This window comes from Oryctolagus cuniculus, chromosome 1, assembly GCF_051225735.1.
Source record: "Oryctolagus cuniculus isolate XC-2025 breed Fujian yellow rabbit chromosome 1, ASM5122573v1, whole genome shotgun sequence".
Taxonomy (NCBI): domain Eukaryota; kingdom Metazoa; phylum Chordata; class Mammalia; order Lagomorpha; family Leporidae; genus Oryctolagus; species Oryctolagus cuniculus.
In genome coordinates this window covers 232,223,533-232,245,632 of record NC_142867.1, presented here as the reverse complement: position 1 = coordinate 232,245,632, position 22,100 = coordinate 232,223,533, and the positions used below count along the sequence as shown (strand labels likewise).

General features: G+C 62.2%; 1 protein-coding gene across 5 annotated transcripts in view; it reads left to right on the top strand.

The window, feature by feature from the left end:
* The window catches only part of ZER1 (zyg-11 related cell cycle regulator), a 35,228-nt gene extending 15,373 nt beyond the window's left edge, over window positions 1-19,855 (top strand). For 3 of the 5 annotated variants that reach the window (XM_070057676.2, XM_070057680.2, XM_070057684.2), the window contains exons 3-16: window positions 259-409; window positions 546-982; window positions 1,268-1,444; window positions 2,295-2,409; window positions 2,483-2,629; window positions 3,427-3,600; window positions 8,390-8,605; window positions 9,348-9,389; window positions 9,490-9,609; window positions 10,577-10,692; window positions 10,899-11,087; window positions 11,744-11,841; window positions 16,981-17,083; window positions 18,456-19,855. In XM_070057676.2, the coding sequence (XP_069913777.1) occupies window positions 259-409; window positions 546-982; window positions 1,268-1,444; window positions 2,295-2,409; window positions 2,483-2,629; window positions 3,427-3,600; window positions 8,390-8,605; window positions 9,348-9,389; window positions 9,490-9,609; window positions 10,577-10,692; window positions 10,899-11,087; window positions 11,744-11,841; window positions 16,981-17,083; window positions 18,456-18,513 (2,143 nt within the window). In that variant the 3' untranslated portion in view covers window positions 18,514-19,855. Of the gene's footprint in view, window positions 1-258; window positions 410-545; window positions 983-1,267; window positions 1,445-2,294; window positions 2,410-2,482; window positions 2,630-3,426; window positions 3,601-3,972; window positions 5,228-8,389; window positions 8,606-9,347; window positions 9,390-9,489; window positions 9,610-10,576; window positions 10,693-10,898; window positions 11,088-11,743; window positions 11,842-16,980; window positions 17,084-18,455 lie in introns of those variants that run through there. The other 2 variants (XM_089320891.1, XM_089320894.1) reach the window with 2 other exon arrangements.
* The last annotated feature ends 2,245 nt before the right edge of the window (window positions 19,856-22,100 follow it).

Below are 22,100 nucleotides of genomic sequence, written 5' to 3'. Positions count from 1 at the left end.
GCTTGTCTGGCGAGCGTGGAGACTGCAGCGGGGAAGGGCACCCTGCAAACCAGGAGGTCACCCACGAGTGCCTGCAGAGCCCCGCCCCCTAGGGCACCCCTGCTCTCACCTGCCGTGTAGTCGGGATCCAATCAGGCACTTCCGGGAGGGGAGGGCTTGTGTTGTGAAGGGGAGCCGCCTGCCGGTCCCCGAGCCCTCCCTGAGCCCTCCCCGAGCCCTCCCCGAGCCCTCCCTGAGCCGGGCCGTCTTACCTCTCAGGTACGTGGAGCTGGTCAACGCCGCCTGCAACTTCGAGCCCCACGAGAGCTTCTTCAGCCTCTTCTCCGACCCCCGCAGCACCCGGCTCACCCGCATCCACCTCCGCGAGGACCTGGTGCAGGACCAGGACCTGGAAGCCATCCGCAAGCAGGTGAGAGCTGCCTTGCCAGGCGCTCGGAGTGGGCCCGGGCAGGCTGCTGGGAGCCGCGGGCAAGGGCAGGGCCACTCCGAGCCTCCGGGCACCGAGGGCCGGGCCGGGGCGGCCTGACGGAGCCCTGCCTGCCCAGGACCTGGTGGAGCTGTACCTGACCAACTGCGAGAAGCTGTCGGCCAAGAGCCTGCAGACGCTGCGCAGCTTCAGCCACACCCTGGTGTCCCTGAGCCTCTTCGGCTGCGCGAACATTTTCTACGAGGAGGAGAACCCGGGGGGCTGCGAGGACGAGTGCCTCGTGAACCCCACCTGCCAGGTGCTGGTCAAGGACTTCACCTTCGAGGGCTTCAGCCGCCTGCGCTTCCTCAACCTGGGCCGCATGATCGACGGGGTCCCCGTGGAGTCCCTGCTGCGGCCACTCAGCTCGCTGGCCGCCCTGGACCTCTCGGGCATCCAGACGAGCGACGCCGCCTTCCTGACCCAGTGGAAGGACAGCCTGGTGTCCCTCGTGCTCTACAACATGGACCTGTCGGACGACCACATCCGGGTCATCGTCCAGCTGCACAAGCTGCGGTGAGCTGCGGCCCAGAGCTCACCGGGCCTGGCGTGGGGGGGCGGCGTGCTGTCCATCCCAGAGGGTTCAAGAGCACCTGGCCGGGCTGAGGGTGGGGATGGAAGACATGGCCCAGTCCCTAAACCTTCTAGGTCAGCTGGGTCCTGGCTGGAGGTTCTCAGTTCTCGGAATGCCTGGAACAGGGTGGCAGTCACGGGCACTCCCCTGCTGTGGGCTGAGGGCTGGGTTGGTAGGCAGCTCCGCCCCTGCCCAGCTCCTGACCCGTGGCCCCCACCTCAACCCAGACACCTGGACATCTCCCGAGACCGCCTCTCCAGCTACTACAAGTTCAAGCTGACTCGGAAGGTGCTGAGTCTCTTTGTGCAGAAGCTGGGGAACCTGATGTCCCTGGACATCTCTGGCCACATGATCCTGGAGAACTGCAGCATCTCCAAGATGGACGAGGAGGCCGGGCAGACCAGGTGTGGGCCCACCCGCTGCGGCTCCGCGTGGACTCACCCAGAGCCACTGGGGACACAGCCGTGGCTCTGGGCGTGCCCTGAGGGTCGGGAGAGGCAGGAGGAGGGGTGACTTCCACTGTCCCGAAAGCTCCTCCGGGGTTTCCCAGAGGCCGATCTTCCCGAGAGGGGGCAGCACGTGCAGAGGCGGGTCTTCCCGAGAGGGGGCAGCGCGTGCAGAGGCCGGTCTTCCCGAGAGGGGGCAGCGCGTGCAGAGGCCGGTCTTCCCGAGAGGGGGCAGCGCGTGCAGAGGCGGGTCTTCCCGAGAGGGGGCAGCGCGTGCAGAGGCCGGTCTTCCCGAGAGGGGGCAGCGCGTGCAGAGGCCGGTCTTCCCGAGAGGGGGCAGCGCGTGCAGAGGCCGGAAGCGGGGGTGTGAGGAGAGACTGGGCGGTCAGCAGCCCCTTGGAGACTGATGGGAGCCCGGTGTGGCCACACCTGCCACCCGTTAGGTGTCACAGGAAGCCGCCAGCCGTCATGGCGAGAAGTCCCAGCCCCAGGCAGACGCCCGGGTGTTTGGTTGATGAGCTTACCCTTCGTGGCACTGGTGGAACCTGAGGGGGGCGTTCCCCCGCTAGCATGGCTGCCAGTGTTTCCCAGGGCAGCTGCACCAGTACCTCCCACCCACCGGTTCCTCCGCAGTGTGGCCCTGCCAGCCTTCCAGCAGGAGGGGCGACTCATGTCCCCTGCCCTTAAAGAGGGAAAAAGTAAATAAAGCAAAGGGCCTGGAAGAGAGCCTCCGCTAAGCGCCCGCCAGGCCCCGCCCCAGTGCTGACCCGCACCCCCCACCCCCCGCCCCCCACCCCCCACCCCGCAGCGTCGAGCCGTCCAAGAGCAGCATCACGCCGTTCCGGGCCCTGAAGAGGCCGCTGCAGTTCCTCGGGCTCTTCGAGACCTCCCTCTGCCGCCTCACACACATTCCCGCCTATAAGGTGAGGGGCGGGCGCGGGAGCGGGGAGGGCCGGCCTGGGGTCTGTGTGGTTCTGAGCGGTGCCTCGTCCCTAGGTGAGCGGGGACAAAAACGAGGAGCAGGTGCTGAACGCCATCGAGGCCTACACGGAGCACCGGCCCGAGATCACGTCGCGGGCCATCAATCTGCTCTTCGACATCGCGCGGATCGAGCGCTGCAACCAGCTCCTGCGGGCCCTAAAGGTCAGCCCCCCCCCCCCCAGGAGCAGCTGGGGGCACGTGGCTCACTGTCCCCACTTCCCATCCCCGGGGCCCTCGGCCTCCTGCCCAGCCCCCCCAGGAGCAGCTGGGGGCACGTGGCTCACTGTCCCCACTTCCCATCCCCGGGGCCCTCGGCCTCCTGCCCAGCCCCCCCAGGAGCAGCTGGGGGCACGTGGCTCACTGTGTCCCCACTTCCCATCCCCGGGGCCCTCGGCCTCCTGCCCAGCGACCCCGGGAGCGGCTGGGGGCACGTGGCTCACTGTGTCCCCACTTCCCATCCCCGGGGCCCTCGGCCTCCTGCCCAGCCCCCCCAGGAGCAGCTGGGGGCACGTGGCTCACTGTCCCCACTTCCCATCCCCGGGGCCCTCGGCCTCCTGCCCAGCGACCCCGGGAGCGGCTGGGTTGCACGTGGCTCACTGTCCCCACTTCCCATCCCTGGGGCCCTCGGCCTCCTGCCCAGCCCCCCCCCCCAGGAGCAGCTGGGGGCACGTGGCTCACTGTCCCCACTTCCCATCCCTGGGGCCCTCGGCCTCCTGCCCAGCCCCCCCGGGAGCGGCTGGGGTGCACGTGGCTCACTGTGTCCCCACTTCCCATCCCGGGGCACAGACGGCACTGCCTGTTGAACCCCAGCCCCACCTCGCAGTGCCGCACTGGGTCGTGCCCAGGCCCGGCCTAGTTTGAGCAGGATCAGGCAGGTGCTGCCCCAGGGGCCCTGGTCCAGGCCCAGGCAGAGCCTGCCCAGCACCTGCCAGCCTGGCCCTTGCCCCGTCTGCCTGCAGCTGGTCATCACAGCCCTCAAGTGCCACAAGTATGACAAGAACATCCAGGTGACAGGCAGCGCCGCCCTCTTCTACCTGACCAACTCCGAGTACCGCGCCGAGCAGAGCGTCCGGCTGCGCCGGCAGGTCATCCAGGTGGTGCTGAATGGCATGGAGTCCTACCAGGAGGTGACGGTGAGCCCCTGCCCGCGCCGGCCCAGCCGCCCCAACCCTGCGCCGCTCCTTCCCGGCTCCCCTGGCCCGGGCAGCGCTCCCGGAGCCCAGCCCCGCCGCAGCCCCCACCCGCTCTGCTCTGCTCCACCTGGAAGCCCGGGCACCCTGCCTCCTGCCTCGGGGCCTCCGTGGTGCTGTCTCCTCCGCCCTCCTGCCCCATGGTTTTGTTTTTTTCCTAATAGCTGCTTTTATTACAAAGGCAATTAGAAATTTTAGTGTAGAACATTTATAATTACCGATACAAAGAAAATAATAAAAGTCGCCCATAATCCCAACACCCACCGAGAGCCACCACTAACATTGAATTTGGATTTTCGTTGTTCTGGATTTTAGTCTGTGAACACTTACAAGGGTACTTCAAAAAGTTCATGGAAAATGGAATGAAAAGATAAGTATATTTTGATGACATGTTGAAATCTATGCATAGTTTTTTTTTTAAGATTTATTTATTTAGTCAGAGTTATAGAGAGAGAGGAAGAGGCAGAGAAACAGAAATCTTCCATGTACAGGTTCACTCCCCAGGTGGCCTCGACAGCCAGGACCAGGCCAGGCCAGCGCCAGGGGCTTCATCTGGGTCTCCCGCATGGGCGCGGGGGCCCAAGCACTCGGCCGTCTTCCGCTGTTTCCCCGAGAACAATAGGAGGTAGCTGGGGGGAGCAGACTTGAGGCAGCGCTCCAGTCCGGGAGGCTGGCGTTGAAGACAGCAGCCCCAGAAACATATTTCCCTAGTAAAAGCTTTGTGATAATGTTTTTCTGATTACAAGAGTATGTCAAATCGTTTTAAAGATTTTTGTGTTTATTTGGAAAGCAGAGTTATGGGGGGAGAGACAGAGAACTCCATGTGGTTCGCTCCCCACATGGCCCCAACAGCCAGGGCTGGGCCAGGCTGAAGCCAGGAGCCTGGAGCTCCATCCGCGTCTCCGACGTGGGCGCCAGGGAGCAGTCCTCCGCTGCTTCCCCAGGCGCATGAACCAGGGGCTGGATGGAAAATGGAGCGGCCGAAGCGCAAACTGTCGCTCCTAGGAGACGGCGGCAGTGAGGGCGGCTTAGCCGGCTGTGCCCCGACGCCGGCCCTCGACGCCTAATGTTTAAGAAACAGAGATCTTCCTGGTAGTGTGAGAATGGATTCAGTAGAAGGTGACAGCTGTTCACAGACTCCGGATCCAGCCAGTTTTAATGTTTCAGTCTCATAATCGCTGACCCCAGCATCCCCATCCAGGGAGAGGCGCGGAAGCAGCCCACGCGTGTGAGCCTCAGGTCAGCTAGGGGACCTGCCCCGTGGCTGACCGGTTAGGGTGCTCTTCGTCTTCCAGTGCTTTGCTGCCTCTACTTACCTGCTGACCCTCAGCTGTATCCTAGAAGCAGAATCAGGGCCATGGGTATGTGGGTTCCCGCAGAAGGGCCCCGGTGGGGACGCAGGCTCTGCGGGGTGGGAAGCCCCTTCCCCTGCCTGTGAACTGGAACTTGAGTGGTCATCGTCTCTACACTGAGATGGAGTTTGCGGTCAGGCCGAACAGATGTCTTTTTTTTTTTTAAGTGCTAGTTGGAGACCCTAAAGTGAATTAGTAAGTCCTAAGAGAAATGGAAATTAAAAGAAGAGGAGATTACACTTTGTCCTAAGAGTGGGTGCTACCCAGCGTGGGGAGAGTTTGAGAGAGTGTTGAAACACTCTGCCAGCGGGCCATCTTCCGCTGCTTTCCCAGGCCGTCCATAACAGGGAGCTGGATCGGAAGAGGAGCAGCCGGATGAGAACCGGCGCCGTATGGGATGCCGGCACCACAGGCAGAGGATTAACCTGCTGCGCCGTGGCGCCAGCCCCCACGTAGCTCCTTAACCTCTGCACCAAACCCTGCCCTGTGTTCACCTGCGACCTCGGTGTTCCACAGACGTAGATGTCCCCGGAGGGAAAAGAGGAAACACATCCATCCTTGTTTGATGAAGGACTCCGAGGAAACCCCAGTGTCTCAGGAACTGGGCTCTGAACAGCAGCGTGCGGTTCCCTCTGCACAGTGGGGTTCATGGGAGACTGCGTGTGAGGGCAGGGAGGTGCCCTGCATGCCGGAGCTCTGCCCTGCGGCCTTCCTTTGTGCCCCCCCTCCCCCTGCCCCAGCCCCGTGTCTGTGTCTGTGCCCCTCCCCTGCCCCAGCCCCGTGTCTGTGCCCCCTCCTCTCTGCCCCAGCCCCGTGTCTGTGTCTGTGCCCCCTCCCCTGCCCCAGCCCCGTGTCTGTGCCCCCATCCTCTCTGCACCTGCCCCGTATCTACATCTGTGCCCCCTCCCTCTGCCCCAGCCCTGTGTCTGCATCTGTGCCCCCCTCCCCCTGCCCCAGCCCCGTGTGTGCATCTGTGCCCCCCTCCCCCTGCCCCAGCCCCATGTCTGTGCCCCCTCCTCTCTGCCCCACCCCCGTGTCTGTGCCCCCCCTCCCCCTGCACCAGCCCGTGTCTGTGCCCCTCCTCTCTGCCCCAGTCCCGAGTCTATTTCTGTGCCCCCTCCCCCTGCCCCAGCCCCATGTCTGTGCCCCCCGGCACCAGCCCGTGTCTGTGCCCCCCCCCCTGCACCAGCCCCGTGTGTGCATTTGCATGGTGGAGAAATCTAGCAGATGCCTACTGAACACTGACTGTGGGCACTTCTCGGGTATTTCTTCTCAGGATTTGAGCTTTTTACAGGAAGTATTGCTTTTATAACTTGGACTTTTTCTCAGATGACAAACTAAATGCAAACTAAGGACGTATATTGGGGGATGGTATTGGTTTTTAAAGATTTATTTTTTTATTTGAAAGAGTGACAGAGAGGTTTTTATTTTTTTTATTTGAAAGTTACAGAGAGGTCTTCCATCCACTGTTTCACCCCCCAGATTGCCGCAACAGCCGGAAATGCACTGACCCGAAGCCAGGAGCCGGGAGCTTCCTCAGGGTCTCCCACGTGGGTGCAGGGGCCCGAGCACTTGGGCCATCTTCTGCTGCCTTCCCGGGCCACAGCAGAGAGCTGGATCTGAAGAGGAGCAGCCGGGACTAGAACCAGCGCCCATACGGGATGTTGGCGCTTCAGGCCAGGGCTTTAACCTGCTGCGCCACAGTGCCGGCCCCGGATGGTATCTTTTAAACTACACAATTAATGAAGTCTGCTAAACTTGCAATACCTCACGAGAAGGGAAGGGCGAGGGGGCGGTGTTGGGGCACAGCAGGTCAAGCTGCCTCCTGCGATGCCGGCGTCCCAGGTTGGAGCACAGATCTGAGTCCTGGCCGCTCTGCTTCTGAATCAGCTCCCTGCTGACGCACCTGGGGAAGCACCGTCAGATGACCCGAGTGCTTGGGCCCGTGGCACCCATGTGGGATGGATTCCTGGTTCCTGTCTTTGGCCTGGCCCATCCCCAGTCTTTGTGGTCATTTAGGGAGTGGGACAGCAGATGGAAGATCTCTTTTAAAAAAAAAAAATACCTAGGGGGCCAGCATTGTGGTGCAGTGGATTAAGCCATGGGCTGCAACACAGGTATCCAGTATGAGCACCAGTTGGAGTCCTGCTGCTCCACTTCTGATCCATCTCCCTGCTAATGCGCCTGGGAAAGCAGCAGCAGATGGCCCGAGTCCTTGGGCTCCTGCACCCACGTGAGAGTGCTGGGGGGAGTTCCTGGCTCCTGGCTTTGGCCTGGCCCAGTGCGGCCCATCATTGCAGCCATTTGGGAAGTGAACCAGAGGATGGAAAACCGATCTCCCTCCCTCTCTCTCTCTCTGCCTTTCAAATAAAAGACAAATAGGACTTTATCTTCTAAAAATTACATTACAAAGGAAGAAGGAAGGAAATAGAATGACAAGGAAAATGTTCAGAGAACACCACCAAGATAATAATGCGCAGACAGTGCAGAGAGAAACAGGAAGTGGAGCAGCTGGAGCTGGTACCGTGCTGGTGGGAGAGGGGCTTGTCCCGCCGTGTGGAGAGCAGTCCGGTGGTACCTAGCAGAGCAGAAGATGTGGGTCCTGGGACGCAGAAGTCCCACGAGGCACGTGTGCCCTGGAGAAGCCCACAGCCATGGGCCCCAGGATGCACGCTCACCGTAGCCAGCCGTGGACGTCACGGGCGCAGTTGAGGGACGTAGCGCAGGGGGTGATCGCGCGAGCCCGTGCTGAGGAAGGCAGCAGTGCTGCAGGACTGTCCCCTGGAGAAGCCAGGACACGGCTGCTGGGTGCTGGGTGCTGGGTGCTGGCAGGCCGTGCGCACGCGGGGTTCACTGTAGGGTTATGGAAAAACCATACGTTTGCCATTTCTGCATCCTTCCGTGTGAATATATCATTTACAAATGAAAAGCCCTGGGCCGGCGCCACGGCTCACTAGGCTAATCCTCCGCCTGAGGCGCCGGCACACCGGGTTCTAGTCCCGGTCGGGGCTCCAGATTCTGTCCCGGTTGCCCCTCTTCCAGTCCAGCTCTCTGCTGTGGCCAGGGAGTGCAGTGGAGGATGGCCCAAGTGCTTGGGCCCTGCACCCCATGGGAATCCAGGAGGAGGCACCTGGCTCCTGGCTTCGGATCAGCCATAGCGGCCACTTGGGGTTGAACCAACGGAAGGAAGATCTTTCTCTCTGTCTCTCTCTCACTGTCCACTCTGCCTGTCCAAAAAAAAAAAAAAAAGAAAAAGAAAGAAAGCCCTGGACCCGCCTCTTCCAAAAAGCCTCCGGGAGCACCCCTCTGGCTGCCCCGGGCCCGGGGCTCTGCTCCGAGCCCGGCGTGACCGCGCTGCGCCCCTCTCCCGCGTGGCCCAGGTGCAGAGGAACTGCTGCCTCACCTTGTGCAACTTCAGCATCCCCGAGGAGCTGGAGTTCCAGTACCGCCGCGTCAACGAGCTGCTGCTCGGCATCCTCAGCCCCAGCCGCCAGGACGAGTCCATCCAGCGCATCGCCGTGCACCTGTGCAACGCCCTGGTGTGCCAGGTGGACAACGACCACAAGGAGGCCGTGGGCAAGATGGGCTTCGTGGTGGTGCGTCCGCAACCCCCCTCCCCCCCCCCCCCGCCAGCGTCAGGACGGCCTGGGCTGGACCCGAGGGAGACTTCCCCGGCCCCCTAAATCCTCCCGCCTGGGGCGCCCTGTCACCCTGCCAGTCCCCTCGACCGGTCCCTTAGGTCCCACTGACAGGTCACTGCTGCCCCCTCAGACCAGACGCGCCCCACACCGCGAGCCCCCAGCCTGTCCGCACGCTGCCCTCCCCCGCCCCCGCCCTGGGCATGAGCCGCGGAGGGAGAGCGCCGGCTCCTCCTCGCTCTGGTTTTGCTAAAGCGGCGAAGGAAGCACAGTGCTCTGGGTGATTTTACTTCAGAGGCAGAGAGGGCTCATCCTCTGGTTCGCTCCCCAGGTGCCCCCGACAGCCAGAGCTGGGCCAGGCCAAAGCCAGGAGCCTGGAGCTCCATCCAGGTCTCCCAGGCGCTTGGGCCATCCCCTGCTGCCGGCCGGGGTCACGTCACAGGAAGCTGGAATTGGGAGTGCAGCTGGGGCGGGAACCCAGGCTCTCGGACGTGGGTTGTGGGTGTCTCACGTGGCGTCTTAGCCACTGCCCCAAGCGCTGGCCCCACTCCTCTCCTGTGTCTCTGGGAAGTCCCAGCATGCAGCAGGAGAGGCTGTGCCCAGAGGGCGAGAAGCAGACCCCGGCCTCCCCTCCCCGCCCGGCCCGGGCGCAGCGGCGGGCGAGCCCGGCCCTCTGGTGAGAGCTGCTCTCTGCCCACAGACCATGCTGAAGCTGATCCAGAAAAAGCTGCTGGACAAGATCGTAAGTCGAGCGTCTGTCCGCGGACCGCGCGGCCCGTCCCCCACCCCGCCCCCGCCGCGGTGTGGAGCCCGGCTGAGCCCTGCCCCGCCCTCGCCCGCAGTGTGACCAGGTGATGGAGTTCTCCTGGAGTGCCCTGTGGAACATCACGGACGAGACGCCCGACAACTGTGAGATGTTCCTCAACTTCAACGGCATGCGGCTCTTCCTCGACTGCTTGAAGGTGGCACTGAGCCCCAGCCGCGCCGCTCCTGCCCCGGGCGCCCCAGCCAGGGCCGGCACAGGCTCTCCCAGCGGGACTCGCGCCAGCACGTGCTTCCGGCCCGGTGTCCCGGCAGGGCCCTCTTGGGACCCCAGTGCTGGGGAAGAGCTGACCCCAGCTCAGCCCGCGGTCCCCAGTCCAGCCACGTCTGGCTGGCACCCCCTGCCGGGTCAGCTGCACAGACTTCTGCCCAGTAGGACAGGCTGTTGCTCAAATTCCCAAGATGATCCCTTTGCTACATACCTCAGTCCCTAGAGCACGTGTGTCCCTGAGGTCCAGTCCCTCAGCAGCCTTCCTCCTTGTGGCAAGGAACCTCCTGCCACCTCCTGCCCCCCTGCCCCCCTCCTGCCCCCCCGCCCCCTCCTGCCCCTCCTGCCCCCCCTGCTCCCCCCCTTCCTCCTCCTTTTTCTTCTTCATCTCTTTATTTGTTTAAAAGAGTTACAGAGAAGGAGAGGCAGAGAGCAAGATAGAGAGAGAGAGGGATCCTCCATCCGCTGGTTCACTCCCCAAAGAGCTTCAACAGCCAGAGCTGGGCCAGGCCAAAGCCAGGAGCCAGGAGCTTCATGCAGGTCTCCCACGCGGGTGCAGGGGCCCGAGCACTTGGGCGTCCTCCACTGCTTTCCCAGGCGCATCAGCAGGGAGCTGGGTCGGAAGTGGAGCAGCCGGGAAATGAACTGTGCCCATGTGGGATCATGGGTGTTATCTTTGCAGGCGGCAGCGTTACCCACCGCGCCTCCCCCAACCCCCACCTTCTGATCCCTGCCCGTGTGCACCCAGCATCGCCTGGGCACTGGGAGGTCGTGGGCAGCAGGTCCTGTTTCCGCCTTTCCGGCTGGAACAGCCAGACCGACGCCCAGAGCTCTCAGCTGCACCACCAGACCCTGCACAAGGGCCGCTGCTGTGGCCCCAATGGCTGGCGTTTTTCCAGGAATTCCCAGAGAAGCAGGAGCTGCATCGGAACATGCTGGGGCTGCTGGGGAACGTGGCAGAGGTGAAGGAGCTGCGGCCGCAGCTGATGACGTCCCAGTTCATCAGTGTCTTCAGGTTGGCACGTCTCCCTGCGCCCGGCCTGTCCTCTGTGACGGGGCTCCTCTCTCAACCCTGCGTGCATGGTCCTCCCGGAAGCCTGTCCTAGGGGCCCCGAGTCCCCTGTGGCAGTCGTCCGGTTGTCAGCAGCGAGGGGCCTCTGGCTTGTCCGACGGGGGCCGAGGCAGTGGGCTGCATTCTCCACCCCACCCCCCCCCCCACAGCAACCTGCTGGAGAGCAAGGCTGATGGCATCGAGGTCTCCTACAATGCCTGCGGCGTCCTCTCCCACATCATGTTCGACGGGCCCGAGGCCTGGGGCGTCTGTGAACCCCGGCGGGCGGAGGTGGAGGAGCGCATGTGGGCAGCCATCCAGAGCTGGGACATAAACTCACGGAGGAACATCAACTACAGGTGTGCGGGCGGGCGGGCGGGCGCGTGCAGGGGCGCGCCCCTCGAGGCCTCTGCTGGGTTTCCGTTCTCAGCCATGGAGGTGCGGCACGGGGCAAAGGGCACGGAGCCCACCTGTGCAGCTCGGCCCCTTCCCGCTCGTCTGCCCCCACGCGTGCCCCCAGCCTGCCCGTTCATTCCCTCCTTCCTCAGCCCCTTCCCGCACGCTCAGAGCGCGCACCCCAAGCCCGGCTGGCGTCGGGGCTCACCGTCGCCAGGCGTGGGCGTCCACATTCTCTTGCGAGTGAGTCACTTTCCAACGGACCTTGAAGTTGAAAGTCCCGCATGGGGAGGCCTGCCTCCAGGTGTTGTGGTTCCCGGGGAGGGAGAAGCCATGCCGGCCCCGCGTGTTTGCACGGATGGTTCCCGGGTGTCTGGAGCATGACTGTGGCTTGCCCTTGTAGGAGGCGCAGCTGCACACAGCCCCAGGCTGGGCCCCCTCCTTGCCGGGGCTCCAGCTCCCTGCCCCGCCTCCTCTGCTCAGTGTGCCCCCGAGGGCCCACTTCCCCCGCCCCGGCATCGTGTTTGTCCTTAGGACCTTCCGGGCAGCACTGGACAAGAAGGCGCACTCCCCGCTCCCCGGCCAGCCTCAGCAGTGACCTCCATTTCTCCTCCCGCAGGTCCTTCGAGCCCATTCTCCGCCTCCTGCCTCAGGGCATCTCTCCTGTCAGCCAGCACTGGGCCACCTGGGCCCTGTACAACCTCGTGTCTGTCTACCGTGAGTGTCCGCTTGTCCTGGGCTCAGACACCCCCAGCTAGAAAGCAGGCCAGCCTACCCGGGGCTCACAGCCCAGGACGGGAGTGCCGGGGGCGGCCGGCCCCTGCCTCGTCTCCGCAAGTGGGCCTGGCAGGCAAGCTGCTGCCTGCAATGCCAGCATCTCACATGGTCACCAGTTCAAGTCCCAGCTGCTCCACTTCCTGTCCCATTCCCTGCTAATGGCCTGGGAAAAGCAGTAGAAGATGGCCCAAGTGCTTGGCCCAGCACTGGCCACCGCAGCCATTTGGGGAGTGAACCAGTAGATGGAACATCTCTCTCCTTCTCTCTCTCTCTGTAACTCTACCTTTCAAGTAAATAAAATAAATCTTTTTAAAAATTTATTTGAGAGACAGAGAGCTCCCATCTGCTGGTTCATCGCCCAAAAACCCACAACAGCTGTGCCTCGGCCGGGAGACAGGTTCTCAGGCCAGGTCTCCACGCGGGCGCCAGAGACGGCTCACTTGAGCCATTAGCGTTGTGTCATCTGCATTAGCAGGAAGCTGGCGTCAAGAGCTGGAGCCAGGAGTCGCGCAGGCATCCCAAGCATTGGACTAGGCACCAGCTCCCCAGACAGCTTGCTGTCTCTATTTTTTTCTTAAATTAGGTTAGTTAGTGGTTTATCTATTTTTTTAAAGATTTATTTATTTATTTGAAAGTCAGTTACACAGGGAGAGAGGGAGAAACAGAGAGAAAGAGAGAGAGAGAGAGAGGTCTTCCATCCACTGGTTCACTCCCCAATTGACCACAGTGGCTGCAGCTGCACCAATCTGAAGCCAGGAGCTTTCTCTGGGTCTTCCACGTGGGTGCAGGGGCCCAAGGATGTGGACCATCTTCTTCTTCTTCTTCTTCTTCTTTTTTTTTTTTTTTTTTTTTTTTGACAGACAGAGTGGACAGTGAGAGAGAGAGACAGAGAGAAAGGTCTTCCTTTACCGTTGGTTCACCCTCCAATGGCTGCCGCGGCCAGCGTGCTGCGACCAGCTCACCGCAGTTGATCCCAAGGCAGGAGCCAGGTGCTTCTCCTGGTCTCCCATGGGGTGCAGGACCCAAGCACTTGGGCCATCCTCCACTGCACTCCCTGGCCACAGCAGAGAGCTGGCCTGGAAGAGGGGCAACCAGGACAGAATCCGGCGCCCCGACCGGGACTAGAACCCGGTGTGCCGGCACCGCTAGGCGGAGGATTAGCCTAGTGAGCCGCAGCGCCGGCCGGGCCATCTTCTACTGCTTTCCCAGGCCATAGCAGAGAGCTGGATCAGAAGTAGAGAAGCTGTGACTCCAACCAGTGCCCATATGGGATGCCGGCACTGCAGGCGGCACTTTACCCACTGCGCCATGTCGCTCCCCCTCTTCGTGGAGGAACAACACAGGACCCTGTGCTGTTCTTTTGTCTGCTCGGCCCTCCCCGGGTTTGCTGCTGGTTCTTCCCGGGTTGGCTACCGTCCCTCCACCTCCATGGAGGGGCGGGCCCCCTGCCACCTTCCCCACTTCCGCAGGGGAGCGGCACACCGCCGGCCGGCTCTCTCGGGGGCTGCACAGGTGTTCCCTCAGATGTTCCTGGTGCATGTTGTCTCTCTCCTCCTTTATAGTCCTCTTCCACCAATCCCAACTCTGCTACCCACACGCCGAGTACGCTGCTCTCCTCCAATCAGGAGCAGGATCAGCTCCTGGAGGTCATCACTCAAGTTGGTGAGAGGCAGCTGCGTAGAAGCTGTTTTCTCCTCTCCCAGCGCCATATTGTGGGAGAACAGATGCATAGAATAAGTCTTAATTCCAGTAACAGTCTAGTCCGAGTTGCTCCCCACAGATCCCCCTTTCTTTTTATTTTTTGGCGTTGATACGCACCTGTCTTCGGTGCCCCGCGGCACACACTCTGCTCTGCTTGCTACAGTTGCCACAGGTGCTTACAAGCCCTACCAGTCAGGCAAACCGAATCCGGGTCCTCTCTTCGCCATGTTGTGAGGAGGTTTTTAGGCGCTGATGCGTGCCTGTGTTCGGTGCCCTGCAGCGCATGCTCTGCTCTGCTAGAACTGCCTGCAGGTACTTACAAGCCCTACCAATCAGGCAAACCGAATCCAAGCCTTCTCATTGCCGTATTGTGGGGAGACTTATTGGTGTTGGTTCGTGCCTATCTTCGGTGACCTGCAGCTCATACTCTGGTCGAGCTGCTTGCTGGTGCTTATCGCCTAATCAGGCAGACCGAATCCAAGCTCTCTCATTGCGGTATTGTGGGGAGACTTATTGATGTTAATTCGTGCCTGTCTTCGGTGACCTGCGGCGCATAAGCTGCTAGCCGCCCGCAGGTGCTCACCACCTCCCTAATCAGGCAGACCGAATCCAAGCTCTCTCATTGCCATGTTGAGGGGAGGCCTTATTTTTCTCTATTTCTCTATCTCCGGGCATTCCTATCTCACCTATTTTACTTCTATCTACCAGCATTCCTATTTCTCTCATTTTACTTCTAAACTTCTGTTTCTCTTATCCCTGTGGCTTCCTGGCGCCCGCCCCGAGGCTGCTTCTCGGCAGCTTCCCAGTGCTGAGCCGCTTCAGCCCGCGCTTCTCTCATCTGCGCGGCTTCCCGGCTTCGCGGGCGCACTCCGCGGTCTCCGCGCCCCTTCGTGCCCACACCACGGCCTCGCACTAGCCCCACGTTCCCTATCTATTCACGCCCCGTGCTCTCTCTGCACGCGGCGGCTTCCGCGAATCACACAGCCTAGCTCACGTTTCCGCCACTAGCATTCAATCCAAGTTCCCCGGGCTTACCTGGCGAATTCAACCTAGCCCACGCTTCCGCCTCACGGTTTGGCTTCCAGTCTTTTGCTCCCCGGGCTAATCTGACAGATTCCAACCTGGCCCACGTTTCCGCCTCTGGTTTAACTTTTCGCCTTTTGCTCCCCGGGCTGACTTAAAGAATTCCAAGCTGGCTTACGTCTCCGCCTCGGCCTGCCCCCGCGGCTACATCCTCCCTAACATTTTTCTCTACCCGGTATGTTTCCTAACTTTTCTTCCAACAATATTCCTCCCTCATTTCTCCTGGCTTCTCCCCACAGTCCGTATCCAAGTCTGTTTGTTCTAGCTTTCACTTTCGCTTTCGACCTTAGAGATTTCTCCCAGCTTCCCCCCCGTAGTCCGTATCCGAGTCTATGCCTAGGCTTTCAATAGCTTCTTCTGGCACCTTTTCCGTCCGGCTTTCCCCTAGGCTCTTTGCTAGTCTCTCTCTCCGGTATTTTCCCACTTCTTCCCGTTTCTTCCCTCCTAGGTTTCCTATCCGCTTCTTCCCTCCTAGGTTCCCTATCCGAGTCATGGCACCATTATGTCGCTCCCCCTCTTCGTGGAGGAACGACACTAAACCCTGCCTAGGCTTCATATCCGAGTCACGGCACCATTATGTCGCTCCCCCTCTTCGTGGAGGAACGACACTAAGCCCTGCCTAGGCTTCATATCCGAGTCACGGCACCATTATGTCGCTCCCCCTCTTCGTGGAGGAACGACACAGGACCCTGCGCTGTTCTTTCATCTGCTCGGCCCTCCCCGGGTTTGCTGCTGGTTCTTCCCAGGTTGGCTACCGTCCCTCCACCTCCATGGAGGGGCGGGCCCCCTGCCACCTTCCCCACTTCCGCAGGGGAGTGGCACACCGTCGGCCGGCTCTCTCGGGGGCTGCACAGGTGTTCCCTCAGATAGATGTTCCTGGTGCATGTTGTCTCTCTCCTCCTTTATAGTCCTCTTCCACCAATCCCAACTCTGCTACCCACACGCCGAGTACGCTGCTCTCCTCCAATCAGGAGCAGGATCAGCTCCTGGAGGTCATCACTCAAGTTGGCAAGAGGCAGCTGCGTAGAAGCTGTTTTCTCCTCTCCCAGCGCCATATTGTGGGAGAACAGATGCATAGAATAAGTCTTAATTCCAGTAACTTAGTCTAGTCCGAGTTGCTCCCCACAGCGCCACAGTGCCAGTCCCATGTTTGTTTGTTTATTTTTTTTACTTTTGACAGGCAGAGTGGACAGTGAGAGAGAGAGACAGAGAGAAAGGTCTTCCATTGCCATTGGTTCACCCTCCAATGCCGCCGCGCCGGCGTGCTGCGGCCAGCGCATCGCGCTGATCCGAAGCCAGGAGCCAGGTGCTTCTCCTGGTCTCCCATGGGGTGCAGGGCCCAAGAACTGGGCCATCCTCCACTGCACTCCCGGGCCATAGCAGAGAGCTGGCCTAGAAGAGGAGCAACCGGGACAGAATCCGGCACCCCAACCAGGACTAGAACCCGGTGTGCCAGCACCGCAAGGCGGAGGATTAGCCTAGTGAGCTGCGGCGCCAGCCCAGTCCCATGTTTTTTATTTTTCTTAAAATTTTTTTTTTTTTTTGAAAGCAGAGTTACAAAGTGAGAGAAGGGGAGAGACAGATCTTCCATCTGCTGGTTACTCCCCAAATGGCCACAACAGCTGGGGCTGGGCCAGGCTGAAGCCAGGAGTGTGGAGCTTCTTCTGGGTCTCCCATGTGGGTGCAGGGATTGGGCCATCTTCCGCTGCTTTCCCAGGCACATTAGCAGGGAGCTGGATCGGAAGTGGAGCAGCCGGAACTCAAACCGATGCCCGTATGGGATGCCAGCATTGCAGGTGGCGGCCACGGTGCCAGCCCCACAGAGAACCTTCTCTGCTCCCCGCCTCCCTAGGAGTGGATAGTCAGACATCGCTGGCCAGTTACCAGAATTACCTGGTGGGGTTTCGTTAGGAATACAAACAAACACACGTCCCCGGAGCTGTTGAGTCAGGAGATCCAGGGACAAAGCTTCCGAAGGGTCATGTTTAGGAGCCACTGGTTTGGGTGAGATTTTCCACAGGACAAGCTCGGGGGGGGGGGGGGAGCAGCCGCTTTGGACCGCAGTCGGGAAGGGTCCGTTCCCAGGATTCTCCGCCTGCTCCCCCAGGTGGCCACAGGGACTCCTGGCCATGGGGCTGGGCCTTGTGGTTCATCCCCGCTTCCCCCAGGACCCTCAGCCCAGGCCTGGGTCTCCATCCGCTCTCCCAGGGGTAGGGAGTAAAGGGGCAGGGCGCAGGTGGTCCTAGGCCTCGGCTGGTGAGACTCACCCCATCATCTGCTGTGCCCCACCCACAGCGGACAAGTACTGCCCCCTGCTGATCAAAGAAGGAGGGCTGCCCCTGCTGAGGGACGTGATCCAGATGGCGACGGCGCGGCAGGAAACCAAGGAGATGGCCCGGTAAGAGCGGTGTGGCATGTCGGCCGAGATGCCCAGGGACACTCAGGGCGGAGCATGGAGGTGGAGTGTATGTGTGGCCAGCGAGGGCCTCTCTCAGCGCCCTTCCAGCCACGGGGGGCAGGAAACTAGAGGCCCGAGCTCAGGACAGAAGCCCCTTGTAAGCCTCTCTGTGAGTTCTGTTTTTCTTTTATTCCTGACAAATCCCATCGGCTCATCACTGGACGTTAGCAAGTCCGAGCTGTTGGTTATTCTTAGCCAAAGACATTCCAACCAAAAGGAGGGCTCGGTGGGCTCAGATACGTCCTGGACGTCAGATGGGCAGGCACGTGGGATTCTGGGCGCCAGGCTCAGACACGGCGAAGCTGCTGGCTTCACCGCGGTGTCCGAGACCGCGTGGGCTCTGATTCGCCCCCTGAGCTGAGTGCCAGAGGCGCCACGAGGCAGAATGAGCAGGAACAGCCAGGGCCCAGCAGGAGGGAGCCCGGTCAAGGTTTGCCCTGGGCCTGCAGTCCCAGTTGAACGCGGCGCCGAGTGTAGGGGCAGGGGCCCCGCCCTCGCTGGGCTGAGGGCTGCAGGGGTCTGCCATCATTCTCAGCGGGAGGCTCCGCCTACACCGTCATTGGCAGATGAGGGTGAGGCTGGGTAGAGTGAGCGAAGAGCCAGCCGGAGACAGCGTTAGACGTGGACAGGCCACGCCGGTCCTTGCCCAGCGGGTCTACGCGGAGTCCGCAAGGCTCCCCAGGACGTTAGGGAAGGCCCGGGGAGACGGGGCCTGAGGTGAGTGCCTGAGCCAGTGACCCTGGAGCAGGCCCAGAGGCAGCCCCCTCCCCACCCTGGCCAGGGGACCCCAGCAGCACAGGCAGGCTGCAGCGAGCCCCGGCCTCGCGGCTCCGTGTTGGCCAGGGTCGGGTGACACCGACAGCCGCAGTCAGCAGTCGCGGGGGGCCAGGCTGAGAGCGGAGCTGGGGCGCCGGGGCCTGGTGGCCACAGTGCCTCAGGGCCTTGTGCCAGCCCAGCTGTCCCCGCCTTTCCCCAGCAAATACGTGAGCAGCCAGTGTGGGAATGCCCGTGGGCTCGTGGGAAGGGAAGGGGAGAGGGCAGAGGGGGACAGAGGAAGGGAGAGGGCAGAGGGGGACAGAGGGCTTGGGGGCCAGGCCTGAGCGGCCTCCAGAGACCCGGGTCCACAGCCACCCTGGGACCCAGGGGTGGGGTGAAGGAGCCAGGGAGGCTGGCGGCCACGGTGGCCTTGGTGCCATTTCCTGCCTGCGCCACCAGCCATTGTGTCCCCAGCATCAGAGCCCCCCAGTGAGCCCCCCAGGGGGCGGGCGGGCTGCTGGCCCCAGCCTTGTCCTACCCCGCCCCCTGTCTCCAGCAAGGTGACTGAGCACTGCAGTACCTTCAAAGAGGAGAACATGGACGCGTCCAGATAGAGGCTCCGCCACGCCCGCCAGCGCTCCGCACCCGGGGCCGGGGCACCACTCACGCAGCCCCGCCGCAGGCCCTCTGGGAGCCTCCCGCAGGACACAAAGACGCGGGGGACTTTTGCACAACCGACGCTTTTCCTTAACATTAGTGAGATATATATATTATATATATATATTATTTTTTTTGGTTAGGAAGTGTGAAGTTTTGTGTGTATGATTTCTGTACGGAAACAAAAGAGACCCTCCCCGAGTCCTCGCAGCTTTATGGCCATTCTCAAACCCCACCGAGAGCCTGCATCGCTGCCACCCTACCCTGCCCCTGCCCCGCCCGAGGCCCCAAGGCCGATGACCAGCGAGAGCCCGGACCTGTCCTGTCCGCCCCTCCCCGGCTGGCACCCAGACCCCTGAAGGCCCGTCTGGGCCCCTGGGTGCGGCTGACGGGGCTTAGAGTTGAAAACTGGTCCTCCCGGGTCTCTCCGACGCCTTGGTGCTCCCAGCTGCAGGCCATCGGGGCAGGAGAGGGCGCGTTCCCAGGCCTAGGGCCAGGTGTCCCCGCCCCAGAGGCCCCTGGAGGAGCGGGGCTCCCTGCGGCTCTGCAGCTCCTGGGCCAGGCCTGCCTGCGGCCACGCTGCTACGGAGGCTGCCTCTGAGTCTCCCACCAGGCCCCAGGCTACCGCAGGCCCCAGCCCAGGGACATCAGAAATTCAGGGGTGAGCTACTGCCCCTCTGCCAACACGTCCCGCCTGCACCTTCCGGAGCCGGGGGCTTGCTCCGGCCCTCCCTCACCCTCCTCTGCCCACAAGCACCCAAGGTGCCCAGGCACCCCCACCAGCAGAACTGAGCCTGCTTCCTGCACCCCGCGCACCCTGCTGCCCAGAGGCCATGCGCCTCCCCAGGCAGGAGGTTCCCACCGCAGTCCCTCAGGGCAGCAGCGGGCGGCCGCCTCCAGACCAGCAGCTGGGCCGCCGTGGTGGCCACTGGGCCTGCCCCGGGCTCTGCTCCGAAAAGCAGCACCTGTGCGCCCCTCCTTCCCGCACGCTTCTCATCAGACACAGGTGGGGAGGCCAAGGAAGGAGCCGGCCCCGCAGGCGGCCCCTGGGCCTGCTCTGGACTCTGCCAGCAGTCCTGCCCCGCAGCCGGCAGCTCAGGGACGGTGCCCAGCCCTTCCTCCTGGAGTCTCCCCTGGCCGAGGGGGGCGGTGGCCCCGTGCTCCCGCCGCGTGGTGGACGGCCGCCTCGGCCCAGCCAGAGCCCCGGCAGGGCTCCCCTCGCGTCGCTTTACCACCTGGGGCCGGGGCAAACGTCTGTACTTGGGGATGTCACAGAAATACATTTTTGTGCGAAGTGCAGAAGAGCAGTGTCTTTCCTGCGCGGGGGTGTGGGTTGCCGCCTGGCTTCCAGGGCCCCAGAGGGGCCTGAGGAGCGGGAGCTCTGGGGGGAGGGCTGCGCTGGGTGGGTCCGTCGCTCGGGCACCTGGCTCCTCCACGTTCTCTGCCCACGCCTGTGCCCAGGAGGGCTGTGTGATGGGAGACAGACGGGAAGGAGATGTGGCGCCCCCTGCAGGCTGGTGTGCACAGGCTCAGGGCAGCAGGAGTTGGCTGGGTGGGGGGCTTGGGAGAGGGAAGAGCCCACCTGTGTCCCCGGTGCAGTTGGAGGAGGCTTCTTCCAAGAGACTTCAGAGAAGAGAGACGATGCCAACTGCCAGGCCTGGCCCCAGGGGCGTGGGGGTGCGTTCCCGCGGAGGGTCCGCAGCTGGGGTGCCGGGATGCGTGGTTCCCACCCCGGCGCTGGGGCCACGGTGCCCAGTGTCAGGTGCCCTGCACTCCCGTGCCTGAGGCCACGCTGAGCCTGTGGCTCCCCGTCTCCGTGGAAGGCGCCTGAGTGAAGGCTTCCCGTGGGAGCCCCAGGCTGGGACTGAATGTGCTGGGACCTGAGCATCTGACCCTCCCCCCCTCCATGAACGAGGTCCCCCCTTCTCACCCCCTGACCAGGGCCTGGACCAAGCCTCTCCTTCCCGGTGAGAGCCCCGCCCACGGCTACCCGAGGGGCTCGGGGCCTGGGCAGAAAGGACATTGGGGAGCCTGGTCCGTCTTGGGATCTGGGGAGTGGTCACTCCGGGGAGGGAGGGCCGTGCCAGCCCGGGCAGGCGACAGTGCTGAGTGCGTCGTGTGGGTCGCGCTGCCCGGTAGTCCACCCAGCGGCCCATCTCACGGACGACGACGCTGAGGTTCCGAGAGGTCAAGTGACTCATGGCCTCGAGGCTGCCACGGCAAAGGAGGCCTCTGCAAATGAGTCAGCTTCCGTCACGCCGGGAAAACGCCTGGCGCGGGCACCGAGGAGGAAGAGGTCCTTGCGGTTCTGAGCACCCGCACCGCGCCACCTCCCCAAGGGACCCAGCCTTCCGGTACGGGAGCCCTTCAGGGACGCGAACCACAGCAGTATCTGAGTCCACTTCATGCTGCAAAATACAACACCTGTGACCCGGAATTTATAAAGAACAGAAGTTTATTCTCTGGCCTGAATGGCCAAGACGAAGGTCCCGCCTTCTCCTGTGTCCTCGGCAGGCGGGAGGCGGGAGGGCGAGGGGTCCTCACCTGGCAGGCAGAGGAGAGAGGGGTCCCCGTGACCTACGCTGGCATCGGGGACTAAGTTGCCAGCACGCAGATCTCCGGGGGGACACATTCAGGCCACAGCGAGGGCGGAAGCAGGAACTCCCAGATGGGCCCACGCGCCCTCCCGCAGCTCCCCAGCCTGTGTCCCCACCATTCCCGTGCCCAGAGCCTCCCCCGCATCCCTGCTCTGTTAGTCCACCTCTGCTGGGGTCCCCCGCGCTGGGGCGTTTATAAACAGAACGTGTACTGCTTGGGGAGTGAACCAGCAGATGGAAGCTCACTCTCTGGCCTTCCCTCTGTGTCATTCTGCCTTTCAAATAAATGAATAAATAAATATTTTAAAACATAAAAAACTTGCCAGATGAAGGGTAGACATGTAGACGCTGGCTCAGCGCCTGGGTTAAATTCCAGCCTCCTGCTAATGCAGACCCCGGGAGGCAGCCATGGGGCTCAGGTGATCTGAGCTCCAGCCACCCACGTGGGAGATCCGGATCAAGTTACAGGGTCCTGGCTTCAGTCTAGTTCGGCACTGGCTGTTACAGGCATGTAGGGAGTGAACCAGCAGATGGAAGATCTCGCTCTCAAATAAATAAAAGCGAACGTAAAAGAGGAGATATATATCGCCATGCAGTGCCTTCAGACACGACCATCCTCTCCCAAAGCACGCTGATAGCTAAGCCAGAGGGCCATTGTATCACGGCTCCCCAGGAAATACCACCTGACGAGAACCAGAGCCATGCAAACCTACAGGAAGCTCACTGGAAGACGCCCGGGGGAGGGGGACACAGTCTCCCAGCGTGAGGGCATGGGCGGCCCAGGAGCCAGCGTCCTCACAGCACCATCACACTGGATGCCACCCTCGCCCTCCTGGGGTGCACCCACTGCGCTCTGCCCTGGCAAGATGGGAGTTGTCAAGACAGGCATGGGTGTGGACCTGGGGCAGTAGGTGCCTGAGGGGCAGGCAGCAGGGACCCACCCTGCA